Here is a 17,071-nt window from a genome sequence, read left to right on the forward strand (position 1 = left end):
TTTTCCCTGCCCATAGAGCATCCGACTTCATGTTAATCCCCAGTGTAAAAAAAATTAGACATCTGGCATAAAATATTTTGGGGGGAGCCCATTTAAAAATTTTATCTAAAATGTCTTATCTACAAAAAAATCCAATATATTATGTACATTATAGCAACACAGAGGCATAGGAATACAGTGCAATTCAAGACTAAGTGCTGTGACTTGGTAATTCTGCCCAGGGCTTGTGGAAATGTGGGCCACCATTGGCTTTGGGACTGCTAACCTAAAGCCTCAGGCTCCAACGTTACTCTCATCTCTCTCAAACTGTCCTGAAGTCACTATCGGAAGGCTGGAGATGCATTTAGCTTAATATACCGTTAGGGGGTAGCAGAAATACTGTCTGGACAGCATGAGCTTTGGCAAAAAAAAGTTAATGCTTTACAATGTCCAGATGCTTTGGTGCACATTTCACTTAGCCAAGGGTATTTTTGGAACTGCACCAACCCCTGGCGTATTCAAGTGAGACCTGTTCACCTAATGTTGAGAAAATTAACTTGCTAGCTGCCACTGCTTTTGAAGTCCCTGACCCTCTCAGTAATTCGGCTTTCAGCAGCCCAGGGACCAGTTACCAACGTTTGCTACATAGGAACATCAGTGCAGAGCTGCACTATTTCTGGCCTTCACATACAGGCACCTCTCCTGCTCCTCAAACAGCTGCTCGCCAGGCTCAAACGCAAATAGAGCCGGACAGCAGTACGTATTGCTTAACTACCAGCACAGGGTATTCTTCCGTGGGCTAAAATCCACTGCATGCTTCAAGGTCAGTTTTAGTTTCAATTCTTCATACCAAGAGTCACAGTTTAAGGCCTTCGACACACACCACACTCATCTCCTTCACCCAGCCCCTTGCGGGGACGTAAACACAACAGCTCCAATGCCTGCACTAAACACTTCTCGTCAAAGCTAATGCACAGTACCTCGTCACACAAACACCGTGTCTGTGCTTTAAATTCACATCCAAATCTTTCACAGGTAAACAACTTGCAAGACTGGGAATGTTTACAGGAATAGGAGCCATCACAATGACATCTGAGTTGTTTTTTGTTTTTTTTTTTTTTCTTTTTGAAACCACGTTCAAGTTACACAGGTCACACGACCGGTGTTTTTCCCAAATGGTCTGATACCACTTGGGTGCCAGCTCCAGAGCTGAAGCCAACAATTCCCCTGGTGAGGGGTCAATACCAGGCATTCACAGATGTTTCTGTGCTTCACTAGTGTTAGAACAGTCCGCAGGCACCTCGGCTCCCTGTACAGAACGTGCAACCCACACAGATCCCAGCACGCTTGGCTCTTTCACAGAGCGAGCACAACGTGCAGGGTTTCAGACTGAGCATTTTACACTGGGGTAAATCTCCACAAGTTTCATTCCGTGATGAATTGAGGGAGCTTATGCATAGCACTCCAGCTACAGTGGTGCTAGATTTCTCTTAGATGACTCTTAGATGAAATGGACATCTCATGCTCACAGCTTTCCTCCAACCTTTCCTATCATCTGTCTGAATAGATAATAGATAGAACTGCCATAAGCTGAATATTTTTCAGAGGTAAAGAAATGAAGATTTGCACAGAAGGAAAGGAAACACTTGTTTACTTGGTGTGAAGAAGTTTTAGAGAAGTGTCCCTTTGGCCACTGAAAGTTGCATTCCTATCTTAAGGATCCTTGTTCCAGTACACATGGAAGATCCCTGTACAGCTGAGAGTAACTGGTGACTGACTGCCCCATTCCTCCCTCCATCTCTGCTGTATCAGGAAGTCAGATTTCCTTCATCCACACAGCACAGGGCCGGATCACCGATTTCGCTGGAACACTCCCCTTTCCTGCTCTGTGCAAAGGTGCAGCTCTGATGCTGGGCACCACTTCTGCACTCTCAGAGGAAACATCAAGAGAGGATGGATGAAGCGATTCCTTCTCTGAATGACTTCAACACGGTAAGATGTTTGGTTGGTTCACTCCTGAGCCTAAAGCAGAAGCATGCTACACCAATAATCCAAGAACCAGAACAGCTCTCTAAGGACGCTACTTAGAAGGAAAAAAAAAATAGAAACTGAACAGAATTAAATACACCATATACACAGATACTATACAAGAGTTTGTGTTCTCTGTAGAAACAAAACCGAACACTTCATTACAAAACAAACAAACAAATGAAACAAACAAACAACAAACAATAAAAAAAAATGTTTTTCCTCTCTTCCAAAGAACTAAAAAGAAATTATGAATCAGGCTTCTTAAGACAAAGGTCTCCTACTTGGGAAGGCCAGATTCTAACAAGAAGCAGATCCCTTACCATTCGCTGGGTAATAGGAGATTCTCTACTTTCTTAAAAGAATATGGCCATCAGCCTTGAAAACTATAATGGTTCTGAACTCTTCACTCAGCTCAGCAGAGGCAAAATCTTGCTTGCTAAGGTCTTCAGAGCGGTACCGGGAAGATAACTATTGTATATTTACAGGCAAGTTTAGCCAATGTACAGTACAGGGCAAAAATCCTTTGTTCAAAAGCAGCCTTCATTTTCTTTTGAATTTTGCATCTCTTAAGAAATACCAGGAGTCATTTTCAATTACAATGTCTCAGAGAAGTTGGCAGGGACTGAAGTCTATTTCTTAAGCAGCTTTTCTTCCTTTGTGATGTCTCAAGTTTGGTTCTTTCATTCACTTCTACTGCCAGGACAAAAGGGAGACAGATTTTGGGTCAGTACATAATATCAAATCAGCAATCCACCCAACACATAACCGTGACAGCATATGTGCTGTAGGCTTGCCTAGCACCAAACCAGTAGTGGTTTGCTTCTTAGGTTGTGGGAGTGGAGTTTTTCAGTAGGTGTGAAAAGATTTTCCTGGCTTTTAAGTTAACAATTCACTGAACATGAAAGTGCTAAATGTTAGACTGCTTAATTTTCAGAAGTAGTTTCAACAGGTACCAGACTACGGCAGAACAGGTTCCCCCAAATAAGAGACCTCCTTGTGTGTGTGTGGGGAAATGTTGCTTCTCAGAAAGGATACAGGAGTGCTGAAATGTAACCAAGCAGTTTGCAAATGCTACTAACTGCCTGAACGATTTCTGAAATGTCTTTGCAACCCAGAATTCAAAGTCACGCAGACAGCATAACACAGCAATAAGATACTGAAGGGCCGAAGTTTAGCAAGAGCACAATCTCCTTTAAACAAATACAAATGGAATCCCAGTACGGAGATGGATAATTATAGAATACAGTTCCAGAAGCATTACACAGGAGTTATCTGAGTTATCGATATTTATCCAGCCTTTTTTCCTCCCTTCTAAAAATAAGCTGCCCTAAAACTGAATCCCAGAGACAAGACTAAGACTAGAGACTTGTAGAATCTGTGATAACCCATCTCTGACTTAATATATTATAAGTTTCAAACTGACTATGCAGTGGGTACCAGCACGCTGTACACCTGGGAAGGCTCAAAATAGCTCTCCGCTGACCCATGCCTTTGAGTTGGTTGGTTTTGTCAGCTCTTAAACTGTTTCGTGATCGAGTCAACCAACTTCCTCTTGTTCCCTGCTACAATAAGAAAGAAAAAAAGAACAGTTCTTTGAGGTAAAACTTCTTGAAGTCAGAAAGCAGGTCACCTGCTGGAATGTTAGAGCTGGTCCTGGGCAGAATGTAGGTGAGAAAGGTCGAACTGATAAAGCGAGCTTATGTAAGTGCAGTTTACTCACTCTGTGGCTGAACAAATGAGATTACTCCATAGCCATTAAGGCTGCACATGCAGGTTACAAACTTCTTGGACTGTGTACACACTGTGCTCCAGAAGGCGAGCAAATCAACGTCAGGGGACTAAGACAAACACTTACCCAGACCTAATTTGAAAACAGTCAGTTTTAGTTCTTCTTAAGTAATTAAACTTCTGAAATGCAATGGTAAAAGACTGAAGCAGTGTTTTGTAGTGCCGTTACATTAAAACATAGTAAGATCTATAAAGATGTGAAGATAGATATTATATAAAATAGAAACCAATGCTGCTTTAACTCACTAGATGTATTCGCAGAACTGCCTGGTTGCAGTGACCGAACAGCTCCTTCCCCATTAGCCAAAGAGTGAACATAAAAAAAATTATATATTTATTTATAATTTATAAACATATATTATAAGTAAATATATATGTATGTATATATATATAGCAGCACCAAATTGCTTTAAGCTGCATTCTGCTTTAGCTTTAAGATGAAGAATCTGTTTGAGAAACTCCACTGCCACCTGCAAAGGGCATCATGCTAACCCAAACTCAAGAGCTGGCCCAAACCCAACTGACACAACATTAAAGCATTACTATTTTTGCAAATAACCTACAAGTCCAGGGAAACAAAAACACACCAAGAACTATACTGCAACTGACTCCTGTTGTAATATTTTTGGTATCTCTTCAATGATGTGTTCTGTTCACTGAGAGAATTCAAGATGCTATGACTGTGAAGCAGACCACCTCTAAGGTGCACTAAAGGAAAGGTGTCTATTTTAAACTTTGATCGGAGTAAGACAGCGTGGAACTTGAAAAATAAAGATACCAAACTGCAACTGGCTCAGTGAACGTTAATTTGATCTCACAGTAATAGAAATGGAAAAACATGAAGACCTCAACCCAACTACAGTTGTGAGGACAGTTTCTCTTTGGGGAAGCCTATATAGACTTCACAGCTGCCAGTTATGAGACTTTGTTGGCTAATTGAAACATAACATACAACACAAGACACAATCTGTCTATACTCTTTGCATAAGAGCCTTGGACAACAAGGCCAAAGAAGAACATCTCATACGTGACAAGAAAAGATCAGCGTGACAAAGGGCAGTGATCATTCTTTCACAGATCTGCGTGAAATAAGTGGTTCCCTAATAGCCATCCATTGCACAGGCCTGCTTATTCAGAGGTTCTGGTCTTAGAAGGAAGCACAAGGCTTGCTATGGTTTGCTGAAGTCCAAAAGCACCCTTCTAGAACCTATCAGCTACCAGATATACTTGTTCGTGGTTTTATAATAGTTCTAAAGCAAAAGCAAAAATAATCTGAAGATGAGAAAGCAATACACACACACAAAAAATTAAAAAAACAGAAGTATGTCAGAAGGAAGACAGATCATCCCAATTTAAAAATAACTAGCACAAAAATCTCTCCATCACTTACCCTATATCAAGAGGACAATTACTGTCAAAATCTGATATCCATACTGGGAAGGAAAAGAGGCTAGAGTCCCCGAAGTCTCTCTGCCTGTGGCTTACAGAACTAAATAATGTTTGGAACAATGGTCCTGTCAGTGACATGTCAGCAACACATTTATTTTAAAAAAGCTAAATTCAAGTTTTAAACACAAGTAACTGCAAAAGGAAGAAGCTTTGGTTGATTATCCATCTTGTCAAATACGCCAAAGTTAGTAATCAACAGTTTCTCTAGGCAGTTTCCAATGAACGGACAGGTTGGCTCACTCCTTACTGGGAAGGTCAGACATCTAGCAGTGACACTGGAAATGCTGCCATGCCAGCATCACACATGCTCACAACATCTCAGCCAGCATTTGGGAGGCTAATGGTGCATACAAAGTCTGAGCTGATCAGCCACAGCCAACTCGGGTTGCTGTGAACTTATTGAGACAAATAAATAAAAAAAAAGCAACATGAAAAAATAAAGCCAAGCACCTCTAGGGCCAGACCCTGAAGACACAGGAATCAAAGCTTTTTTTTTTTTCTCCTCTCCCTATTTACAAAATGCCATTTAGAGCTGATGTGGCCACTTCAGTATTGTGAGGAAATGTCTTTTATGCTAAGCAGTCTTAAGTGTGTTGTTCACAGACTCTGCGGGCTGCGTGCCACCGTGTCCCACAGGGTGTGTCCCTCCCACCAAGGCACATGGAGGGAGTTCAGTCTTCTGTTTCTTCATATGTAGTCTCATCAAATGGCCGGTCCAAGAGAGGTACCAAACGGTGACGGGAATATTTCAGTTGCAAAAGGTCCCCAACTTCATTGATTTCTTTTAACGCCTGAGAAAGAGATCACAGGATATCAGCAGAGGAAACAGATGCAAGAAAGCTATCAGCACATCTTCCTTTTTGCATGCCAACAGACCGCTCTGACAGCAAAGTAGGATTTCACCAGGCTGTAAGTTTGCAGGTTTGGAAGTGTGCAAGATTTGTTTTTGATTTTTGTATTTGGAAGCCTCTAGACCAAGTGAGCAGCACTGGTCGTTCAACTGAGAGTGACCCTGCACTACCTGACTACTCCAACTCCAAGGCAAGAACATAAAAACCATCAATATTACCCCAAATTTCACTGTCAGCCAAAATAAAGCCATGTCTATTCATAGGCAGATCAACTGGGAACAGTGCTCCTCCTGTAGTCCCAAGTCCCAATAATTAATATTTAATTAAAAAGACCTTTGTGTGGATTCCAATTGTGTGCTTATTGGCAGGGCGCACTGGGCACAAACCTATGGATAACACTCTTTTCCTAAGGGATTAATAAAGCTGAATTGGAAAAAACATACCTGGAGGTTTGACTCTCATTCTTGTATCATACAATATGAAATCATTGTGCATGCTAATATACTGTGCCTGAAATACTATGTTTTTTAAACTACAAGGCAGTGAAATGCAGCCTGTGATATTATGCTAAGAGCTTCTGTTGATGTATTTGTTGTATCTGCATTTGACTAATTTAAGTTGCTCATACGCAACTAGAGATGCAAGCTCTATATAATAAATAATATTGTATGGGAGATTTTTTTTTGCCACAGAGAAGTCATTCAGGGTAGGACTCCAAGCACTTTTTATTATTTTTAATTCCCTGGAGAGCAACCCTCCCTGACTGTTGCCACAAAGACACCACCTCAGCAACTGATGGCCCAGAACACTGCAAGTGAGCTAACAAAACCTTTCACTATGATACGCATGGAAATCACGGGAAGTTTACCAGAGATCAAGCATCTGCAAGCATAATAAGGAAAGTCAATACTCATTTAATTGTGCAATCTCTTTGGGAAGACAGTCTCACAACAGGATTTGTTACAAGTCAAACTCTAAGCTTCGATTTATTTCTCTACAGATCATTCCTGGAACAATGTCCAAAAATAAGTCAGTTGCTGCAGAAGAATTTCTAACAGTATGTGATGCTAATTATCTTATACCTGGCAAGTGACAAAGATGTGTGCAGAGGATGACTTTCAGTGTGATTTCTGAACTCAAATGTTGGCATTCTGCATTCCCTTGAAGTTTAAATGTGTTCAGATCAGTACACTCAACTTTCCTTTAGAATGCCACCAATTCAACAGTAATACTCTGATTTTACCATGTTCTGGGTCAGATGCCTGTCTCCTGAGAATAGTTGGCAGACCGGGGTTAATATCCCTACATGCTTTTCCTTCCTGGATGAACAGTCCAAGTTTTTGTTTCTTTAAACAATGGCCCCTCATGCTTGTTATATCTGGCAGCAAGAACTTCTCCACTCTAAAATCTGAAGGAATGGAAAGCCCAGAAGTTGGACCTCAGTTTTAAAAAAAAAAAAAAAAAGCACAACAAAACACCAAGAGCATGGGCACAGCTTGCCAGAGCTTAAAGTAAAGACCCCATATGGAAACAATTTAAGGTTGAATTTCTGTTGAAAGAGTCTGTTAACTGTTATTCTTGAACACAGATTTAGGATTTTATTAATTTAAAACAAAAAGGTCCATGTGACTAGCAAAGAGTACAAAGGAAATGGCATTGGTGAACTCTGACTTCAGGAGAGTGTAATATATTTTTCATCACTGAAAAGAAAGCACCAGCCCACAGGGATGCAGGTTATGAGGGACTTCACTCTGATCCTGAGCCAAATATTTTCAGGCAAGGAAGTTTTATTTACATAAAACGGTTAAAATTGTAACTGAGAACTGTTCACCATCATGTGGGTTTATTTAATAAGAACAAGGAAGCATTACAAATATCAGCATTTACAAGACAAGCTTCTCTTCCCCATAGTCCAAACCCGGATTAATTTTGTTTAGAAGAAATGCCGTGATAACAGCACTAGTTAGCATCCATACACATGTGGATGGGCTACCCACTTCTCCTGTCTCGGACTTGTACAAGCTCTTTGCAAGCTCTTGTACTCATTTCATTTTTTTTCCTCTTGGATATTGTTGCCACAGTTCAGCAGAGGGATCAGATCTGCTGCCTGATGCTGTCTTAATTACTAGCTGCCTAAAATCAACTCCCTTTCACTACAACACAAGACAAACACAACACAAAGTCACTGACACAAAGACTTGCTCCTTATTAACTCCCCTTGCCAGTGTTCTGGGTTCAGAGCATTCAGTTGTTTTGAACTTTTAAACGGTTTATGCCAACTTGGAACAAAGCCCTCACATGCTGAATTAAACCAAGATTTCTTCATTCACTTCAAAATTCACACCTCATTTTGTCCTTGATTAATTTTCTTAGGCAGACAAGCCCTAATATATTAAACAAGTATTTCTTTTGGTTTACTGCATTTAGCACCTACATGGGTACTCCAGAAATGAGTCTTTAGAGTTAAATGCACAAAACTTGAAATATTTTCTGGAAAGCTGAAAGACTTGTAAGTAGGTTGATTAAAACCAAAAAACTCTTTTCCTCAGCAGGCTAATAAAAGTTGCAGATTGTTTTTGGAAAAGAACAAGTATAGTACTTGTAAATATTCTGTGAAAACAGCTTGGTAAGGTTAAGACTCTAGCTAGTAGCTAACAGAGAAGACAAAGGCTAACTGACAGCAAGAAGTTCTGTGGCACCGAAGGATGAGAAGTTTGAAACCTTTTTTTGACTTGTTGGCAAATGTCTGTTTATATTACAACTCCTACTCACTGTTCATGCTATGAAATGTTACTGCCTGATCATACTTGGACACTGGGCACAATTCCTCCTTTATAATTCTATGATGACTATTTCCAGCCACCTTCTTGTCCATAACATATTTGAAAATACTTGCAAAGATTTCTCACTGACCTCATGGGCCTTTAGATTCTTCAATGCAAGTCTTACTCCTAAGGACTAACAACAAAGGTAGCATGTAACTTGACTTATTCCATGTACTTTGTCACTAGGTTCCTATGCCATTCAGCAGCAGCCCCATGTTTCCCTTAGTCTTCATTTTGTTACAAATATCCCTAAAAAAGCCCTTCTTGCTGTATTTCACGTACTTCAACACATTCAGCTCCAAGTGGGCTTTTGCTTTCCTGACCTCATCTTTGCATGCTCAGGACAACGTCTCTGTATTCCTTTCAGGTCCTGCTTGTACCTCTTAAATGCTTTCATTTCATGTTTCAGTTTTGTCATTTTGTTCATCCATGCAGAGCTCCCATTGCTTTTGCTTTCCTGCATGTCAGGATAGAGCATTCTACAGCCTGGAGATAAGCACTTGGAGGAGTGTGGGGGAGGAAAGTCAACCCCCTCCTCTTTTCAGGACTGTATCCTATGTGATTATTTCATGCAGCCTCTGTAAAGGGCAAAGTCTACCCTCCTTAAATTCAAGGTTGTGACTCACACTAACTTAGGCTCTGAGTCAGAGAACAACAGAACTGGAAAAATCACAATGGAGAACTGAGCCTAGGACAGACTATGTATATGTCTGTCTTATTCAGAAGACTCAAAAATGAATGTAGTTACCATATTCAAAATGTATAAAGGATAGTCAGGTTTATTCATAAATCCCCTGCCAATTATATTAGTCAGAGAGTAACTGCCATCCTTCATTTTTAAAGTAGCATCTCCTAACTGAGATACAGACCTCCTTTAAGAGGGTTGCTGCTCCTGCTGGAACATGCCTAGTGTGGGCAGGAGCCAGCAAGGCATTGCACATGGCACAGCCTCATTCAGGAGGGGATCATTTATGATACAGTGCTCTGAAGCCATAAACAAGAGCTGGAATAGTAATGTTTGGAATAAATGTGCTCACTGGTAAGCCACATGAAGGGGTTTGCAGTTGCTCTTGAAAAGAATACGGATGTTTCGTGGAATCTTAGGCCTTTTTTTTTTTTTTTTTTTTTTAAATCAACTTGTGTCTAGTATCAGAAGCACCATTTTTTTTCCCTTTTAAAAGATTCCATTTCACAAGCTCAAGAACTGAAGGCAGAGCCTCTAGAGAAGGGAAAAAGCAGTGTCTCAAGGGAACAAGACTGTCCCTCTTGCATATTTGAAACGGGAAGAAGTTTCTGACATTTACTGAAGGCAGCCATTCTGCTTTGTTGGGGAAAGGAATGAGATGGTGTCATTGCCAGCTCTACTACACAAGGCTTTGAACATTAGGTTCAACTCATTTGCATACCAAACATCAAACCAGTCTACAAAAAAAAAAACAACCACAAAAAAACAGAATTGTTATCTCTGTTTATAGAAGGCATAAGCAAGAGGGAGACAAGATGAGACACTTACCGTATCAAGCATCTCTTTGGTATGAGCTGCAGACAAACAGAATCTGGCTCTGGACTCGATGATTGGTGTGGCAGGGAAGCCCACAACCACAACACCAATGTTCCTCTTTAGCATCTCACGCCCAAACGCACTACCAGAAAGAACAAGGAAAATTGTCAGAATGATACCAGGTGAGGCAGAACATCAGCATAAAGGTCTCAGCATGTTAACTCATATTGGCCTTTATTAAACAAGCCAGTAACACTGAAACTGAGCTTCCAGTGCTTTCTTGTGGAGGTAGAATGTCTCATCACAAGGCCCTCTACTTCAATCCCAAGATGGTAAACCAAGGATGACCGCATGTGGCGGGGGCTGGTCTTTTGCCAGGCTGTTTCCAAATGGATTTGTAGCCTAAACTTGAAAATATTTCTGATAGGAAACTGAGATGTGGGCTCAGAAGTTGGACTACACAAGGAATTGACCCCTGGCGCAGATGATACTGCAATTTCTAAATGGTTTGTTTCTACCAATTAAATGAAATTCAGGTACGTTATGGAGTCACAGAATGTACGACTTTTTAAGTGCTTTTCATGGGAACATTAAATCACCACAATAAATTAAGATCATCTAATGTAATAACAAACTTTTTTAAGGAAGGTGCAAAAATCTCACTCAACAGTCACAGAATATCTTCACGTATGCAATGAGAGGAATGACTAGATTCTTTCCATAACGGCAGTGCAATTGTGGGTGTTTCTAGAGGCCACAGTAAATGGTTCAGCCCTTTCAAACTGACCTTCTTCTCTTTAGAAGTAGCAATGAATTAAGATTGATGGGCACCTACAACAATAACACCCTTTCACTTGTTGTGTTTTTTTAATGTTTTCTGCCTTCTGCTGCAACATTTTATAAATAAGTATATCCTAATATACTTTATTTTGTATCCAGTTAGTACTCTCAAACTTGAAACAGACTTCAAGAGAGAAAGAAAGGATGAGGTAGACCCAATGTAGACACCAATGGCCAATTCTCAGAGCTCTGTGCTCTTGCCTATTTTTAACTAAGCTACTGGCCCAAATGCTCAGCTAGCAAACATTTCCATGAATATTTCCAGGGAAAAGATTGCACTGATTAGTAGAACAGCTGGAAGGTAGACACAGTATGCACCGTGTGCTGGACAGCACATATCGCAGGCTCCACAGCACCCATAAAGATTTTATGGGCCTTTTAAATTTGGTTGCACTGAGGAGGGTGGAAGACTACCATATCTAGCTTCATGAAGACAGATAGATGTTTGTTCCCTCACGGAATACAGCTGAGCCAGACCAAAGACTAGCTGAGCTGGAAGAGCACTAAAGGTGTTCTGTACTGCTTAAAATGAAGCTATGCTTTCCAAATCTGAAAGTGTTGGTTGAGCACTGCATTTTGCATGGACACTAAAAAGCAGCTGTCAAAGCCAAGTTGTCAATGAAATCAGGATGTTTACAATGCAAAATATTTTAATATACAAGTTATATCCTGTTAGCAGAATTTCAGACTTAAGTATCCACACAGCAGTCCACAAGCATTTCTAAAAAAACCCACCATGTATTAGCATTGTATTAGTACTTACAATAATCATGCCTGAGCTATTAAATCACTACAGTAGTAGTGTGTTCCGCCTTCTCTTTTTTATTTTATTATCAATGTTGTTATTTTTTAATTTTCCAAAGTTTAGCTATGGAAATGTTCACTGCTCCTGGCCCATGAACTGTTGAAAAGTTCTTCCAGTAACATTCTTATATGACTTTCCAATCAATTTCAGCTTCTCTTTAGTGAATATATGCACTCTATATATAAATAAAATGAAAGCTTTACACTACTGTATGTCATGTCTTCTTTACTACTGCATGTCACGTTTTACAAATTGCTTCTCTGAAGTGCTCTCCTGCAGCCCCAAGTTACAAGCCCCAGTTTTCTCCAGATCACCTATAGGAAGTTTCTATGTTTTACAAAACTTAGTAATGGTCACAGAAGTAAAAAACAGAACAGTCTTTCCTTACATTTACAGAAGTCTTAATATTCTTTTAGCATCCTAGCTCTAAAGTAGATGGATGAGAACTTATCCTGTTAAACCTACCCAATTTTTGCTGGCATGTACAGCATCAGAGGCACAACAGGGGAGTCTTCATTTCCATAGATGATAAAGCCCATCTCTTTCAGTCGTCTCCTGAAATACCTTGTGTTCTCTGCTAGCTGCTGCACACACTCTTTCCCTAGAAAAGAAATTAAGATAAGACCATGAACACAACAGTCCTAAATCATGTGTAATTGCAGCACAAGACCTCTCGCTAAAGTACAGACCATGAATGTATCATTTGTGCTTATGGAAGTTTTAAAATTAGAACAAACTGAATTCTAATCTGTATTTCTCTCATGTAATCAAGATTAATTACTCATTTTCAGATAAGGCTGTAGCTGAATGGACTGACACATGCATAATGGACAAGCATAATTGTCAAATCCAAAACTTACCTAGTTTTTCTGCATCAGAATTGTATCAAGAGATACAAATCTGACAAAATGATATAAAAGCCTGTTTTTAAACAAGCTGCAAAACTGGCTCAAAATTCACTGATAACTGCATGTTGAAGAAGAGTTTGCTTACATTTTGAATAGTTACTGAACATGTATCAGCTGAGGCTCTTCACTACGCATTGTCCTGCCTGCCTGTATTGATGCAATTTACCATTTTTCTCCTAAATCTGCTTGCTGAACTGATCATGTGGCTGCTCCCTAGCCTTTCTCAGTGAAAGTGAGCTGGGTTTAATTTAAACAGATTACCTCTGATAATCCAGATCACTTTGCACAAGCAGCAGCAGCGGTCAATTTATCATGTGTTCAGCCAATTTATTTTTTTTTGACATTTGGCAAAATTAGTACACAGAACATTGGATTGCTGGTATAACTTAAATACTCCAGCTATCCATATATGCATTGGACAGCCTATTTATCAGTCAAATTCTAAAAGATCCACAAATTCTCAGCTAAGCAGATGAATGCAATAATGCATTTCTGATTACCTAATATTCTAATGTATTTAAGAGAGAAAACACTGCTGTAAGACTATGACAGGTAGGTAACATTTATACTTGCTGGTCTCTGGTCCACAGCGTATATTTTTGGATAACTGATCATCCAGCCACAGCCTTCACTAAATGAGTAATTCATATAGCGAAGCACTAAATCTTCCGGTGCTGATATATGCCACATAGTGAAGCTGGCTGCTAGATATTAATAGTCTCCCTTTAAAGTCGCAGCTAACATAAGGTGATTACCCAAAAGGAACGCCAGGCCTCAAAGAGACATCCACACCCACATAGCTATGCTCCAGGCCAGAACAAATGTAGTTTTAAGAGCCTATATGGTTTTTGTAGCCAAGAGTATCAGACATTCCACCCACAACCATGCAATCAAAGGCAAAATCCCATCAAAGGCGAAGCATAAGAAAAAAAAAGAATGAAACCTGTTAAGTTTGCAAAACTTGGCCCATCATTAGTGGGCAGGAACTGGTATTTTTAATTGTACTCGCTGCCATTTGAAACATCTCTTCTCCTCCATTAACAACTTTATTTCTTAATCTTTTATCCCCCGGAGTTTCTGCAGAATCTTAATTCCTCTTCCCCCCAAAACAGCAAGATTTCAGTAAAACACAAATGCATTTTGTGCTTATGAAACTTATTTTGTATCTGGCTCACATTAGACCAGATCCTCTAGCTGAGACTCAGCTTTTTCTCTCTGTTTTCAAACCAATTACTTGGTTATTTAAATACGCCAGCCTGCAAAATGAGGTGAAAAAAAAAAAACAAAAATCTTCAACCTACTCCAGGAGACCAGAGATAGTGGACCAAATGTCACTTCTTGCATTTCTAACATTCAGGCAATCAATAAAAACACAGATGTCCAAGAACAGCTGGAAAGAGCTATCTACGATCAGGGGGAAAAAAGGTACCATGGTACCTCCTGAGAAAGCTGCATCCACTTGTTCCTACACAAAAATGCACAACTTTTGACAACATTTCAGGATTGATAATCCCATCAAAATAAACATGAAATTTCACCGCTGCAGGAGTGGTAAGGTAATGAACACGGCAGGATATCACTGCTGTGATCTGCCCCTCTCCCACAACCAGGGATGCAGATCCTCCCATACCACACAGCAGGAAGTTTAACGCGTATCAAGCAGGAGAAGAAACTTCTGCACCTTTATAGTTTTCCCCTCTATACACTCACACCACTTTCCAAATTGCTTGGAGCCTTCCAGGCTAAAGATTAAAGAGCAACCTTAATTTGTAGTTGGCAACTGCTTCACAGTCTTCCGTAAACATTTTTCCCATAAAAAGAGTTTGATTCTAGATTTGTCCTTACAGATTGAAGAGTGCTTTGAGATGTTTCATGTGCAAATCTCTCAGTTCCCTCCACACACAAGCACCTATTACAGCAACCAATAGATGTGGAAGATGCTTATAGTCTTCAGGTTTGTGGTCTCAAAAGCCTGTCAGTGTTTACTCTGCTCCAGAATCACCTGTCAGTTTAATGAAATAATTACTTCTATAAAAACTTGCTACCATGGCTACAGCAGTATTACTGAGAACCTGAAAGTATATTTAGTGGTGTTTTCTCACTGCCTACCACACGTCTTTTTTTTCTGAAAAAGAGCTGTAGCTGTAGGTAAGCAAAGCACCCAAGTATTGAACAAGAGCCTGGCAAAGGTTCTTTATCCTGCATTTTTCTTTCTCCATGCATTGCATTCAGCTCCTCTCCTCTGCATGTCAGTGTATTTCGTCTCCTAATCCAACGTAAAATCCTGCACTTGAAGAGTGATGCCACATGCTATTTAAGTAGGATTTACAATATTAGGCAAAAAGCATGCACCCAATGTTAAGATCTGTTAAAATGTGCTGGTTCAGCCTCACTGATGCACAAAGATGTAGCAGGCTGTTCATTGCTACTACAGTTTTAGCCATGGGTCTGTGGCCACAAAGTTGATGCAAGCAGTGCTTGGAGACAGCAGTGACCAGGTAACCAGTATCACTAATCCCACTCCTACCCAAACCATGTTCAAGCATCCAAACAGGACTTCAAAATCCCTTCCCAGCCCAAGTATTTTCTGAAGCTCTGAGCTCTGTCCACATCTGCTCAACTGAAGGCCTAGAAAGACTGCCAGGACTGCAACACTCTTCCAGCAGCTGGCTTTCTTGGCAGTACGCAGCTTCATTTTAAGACCACTCAAAGAAGGCTTGCTCAGACACCACCCTGCCAATTGTTCTCAAATAGGAGTTGTGCAACAATTCTGGTAACATCCTTTAATCCAGGAAACTGGAATGTGATGACCTTCAGGGAGGGAAGAAAGGGAGGATTACTGGAACTGAATTCTTCAAAAGGCTAGAAAACTAGAACCCCTTATCACAGCAACTGATCTGAAGTCCCTTATGGGCCCCATAAATAGCTTAAACCAGCTACTGGCAGACCTATGCTGGAATTAGAGTATTAACTAATAACTTATCCTCTGCTTTTGTACCCTTTTACAAGTTTACTGCAGTCATAACAAGATTGCTCTTGTAATTTAGTAAAACACTTCCTTGCTTGTAGCAGTCAGGACATCATTTAATCTAAAGCCCACATTTATCCCCTGAAGCACATGCTGCCATGGTATCAGAAGTAAGGGTCACACGCCAGCTAAGGGGGGAAACTCTTCCTTTACAGCCCTCAGCTCAGAGCTGTAGTTGTGTGGATTCAGCAGAGAACAAAGCAAGAACAGAAAAGAAATGCAGTAATTGCCTCTGCTTGGGTAGCTAAGATGAGCTCAGTATTTATAGCTGACAGAAGAGGAATGTGCTTTTACTTGACACAGCCTTATACCAGTCCACAATGACAACAGTCACTTTAAACTGCCTTGGCTCACTTCCATACCAAGATTTTGCCTTACATGTAAGTGCAGAAGCACAGCAGACTCGGTGCAGAGCTGCAGCTCTCCTACACCAAGTGCTAGTAACCAAGCATCAACTCCTGTATCAGCAGCAGCTCTGCTGAGAAAGCTACCAAGAACTCCTCTCAGACCTTTGCACTGCCCATAACACCATGGTTATCATCAACTCTGCGTGGCCAAGAATGCCAGATAGATGCTTTTGCATTTATAAACTCTAAGCAGATTACTTGCCCATTCTGTCAAGTGCAGTTACCTCAGGCTTCTAGAGTTTCTGCAGCAGAAGCATTCAATGCCACAAGCTGGACCAATACAGTGAGTGGGTAACGGCTTGATGACTGCAGCATTTTTATCATTCTTCAAATATTTAGCACATACCTCCACAATATGAATAGCAATTTTTGCCCGCTTCTAAGCAAGCTTCAAATTATGGTGTTTCTGGATTTGCACTGAGGGACAATGTATCTACTCTTTTGATATTTTACAGTAAATGAAGAGTGGCATATCACATCTTATCAATACATAAGGAGACAAGTAATAATAAAACAATATAGCTAGTGTCTTCCTGGGGGGAAAAAATCCACTCTAGAGAAAAGCACTCAATTATGAATCTGAAGGCGCATGGGAATTAAATCAGGACCTTTGCCAGGAGAGATTCCCACAGGTGAGAAGAATGATACATCACTTGTGA

At 40.3% G+C, this 17,071-nt stretch overlaps 1 protein-coding gene across 1 annotated transcript in view; it reads right to left on the reverse strand.

Annotated features, from left to right (window-relative positions):
* Positions 1-5,319: 5,319 nt before the first annotated feature.
* SPTLC2 (serine palmitoyltransferase long chain base subunit 2) overlaps positions 5,320-17,071 on the reverse strand; it is a 68,156-nt gene continuing 56,404 nt past the window's right edge. Inside the window, exons 10-12 of the mRNA XM_032187835.1 lie at positions 12,535-12,670; positions 10,437-10,566; positions 5,320-6,038 (exon numbers count right to left, since the gene is read on the reverse strand). Of these exons, the coding sequence (XP_032043726.1) occupies positions 5,919-6,038; positions 10,437-10,566; positions 12,535-12,670 (386 nt within the window). The 3' untranslated portion in view covers positions 5,320-5,918. The remainder of the gene's footprint in view (positions 6,039-10,436; positions 10,567-12,534; positions 12,671-17,071) is intronic.

This window comes from Aythya fuligula, chromosome 5, assembly GCF_009819795.1.
Source record: "Aythya fuligula isolate bAytFul2 chromosome 5, bAytFul2.pri, whole genome shotgun sequence".
In the NCBI taxonomy this organism is placed as follows: domain Eukaryota; kingdom Metazoa; phylum Chordata; class Aves; order Anseriformes; family Anatidae; genus Aythya; species Aythya fuligula.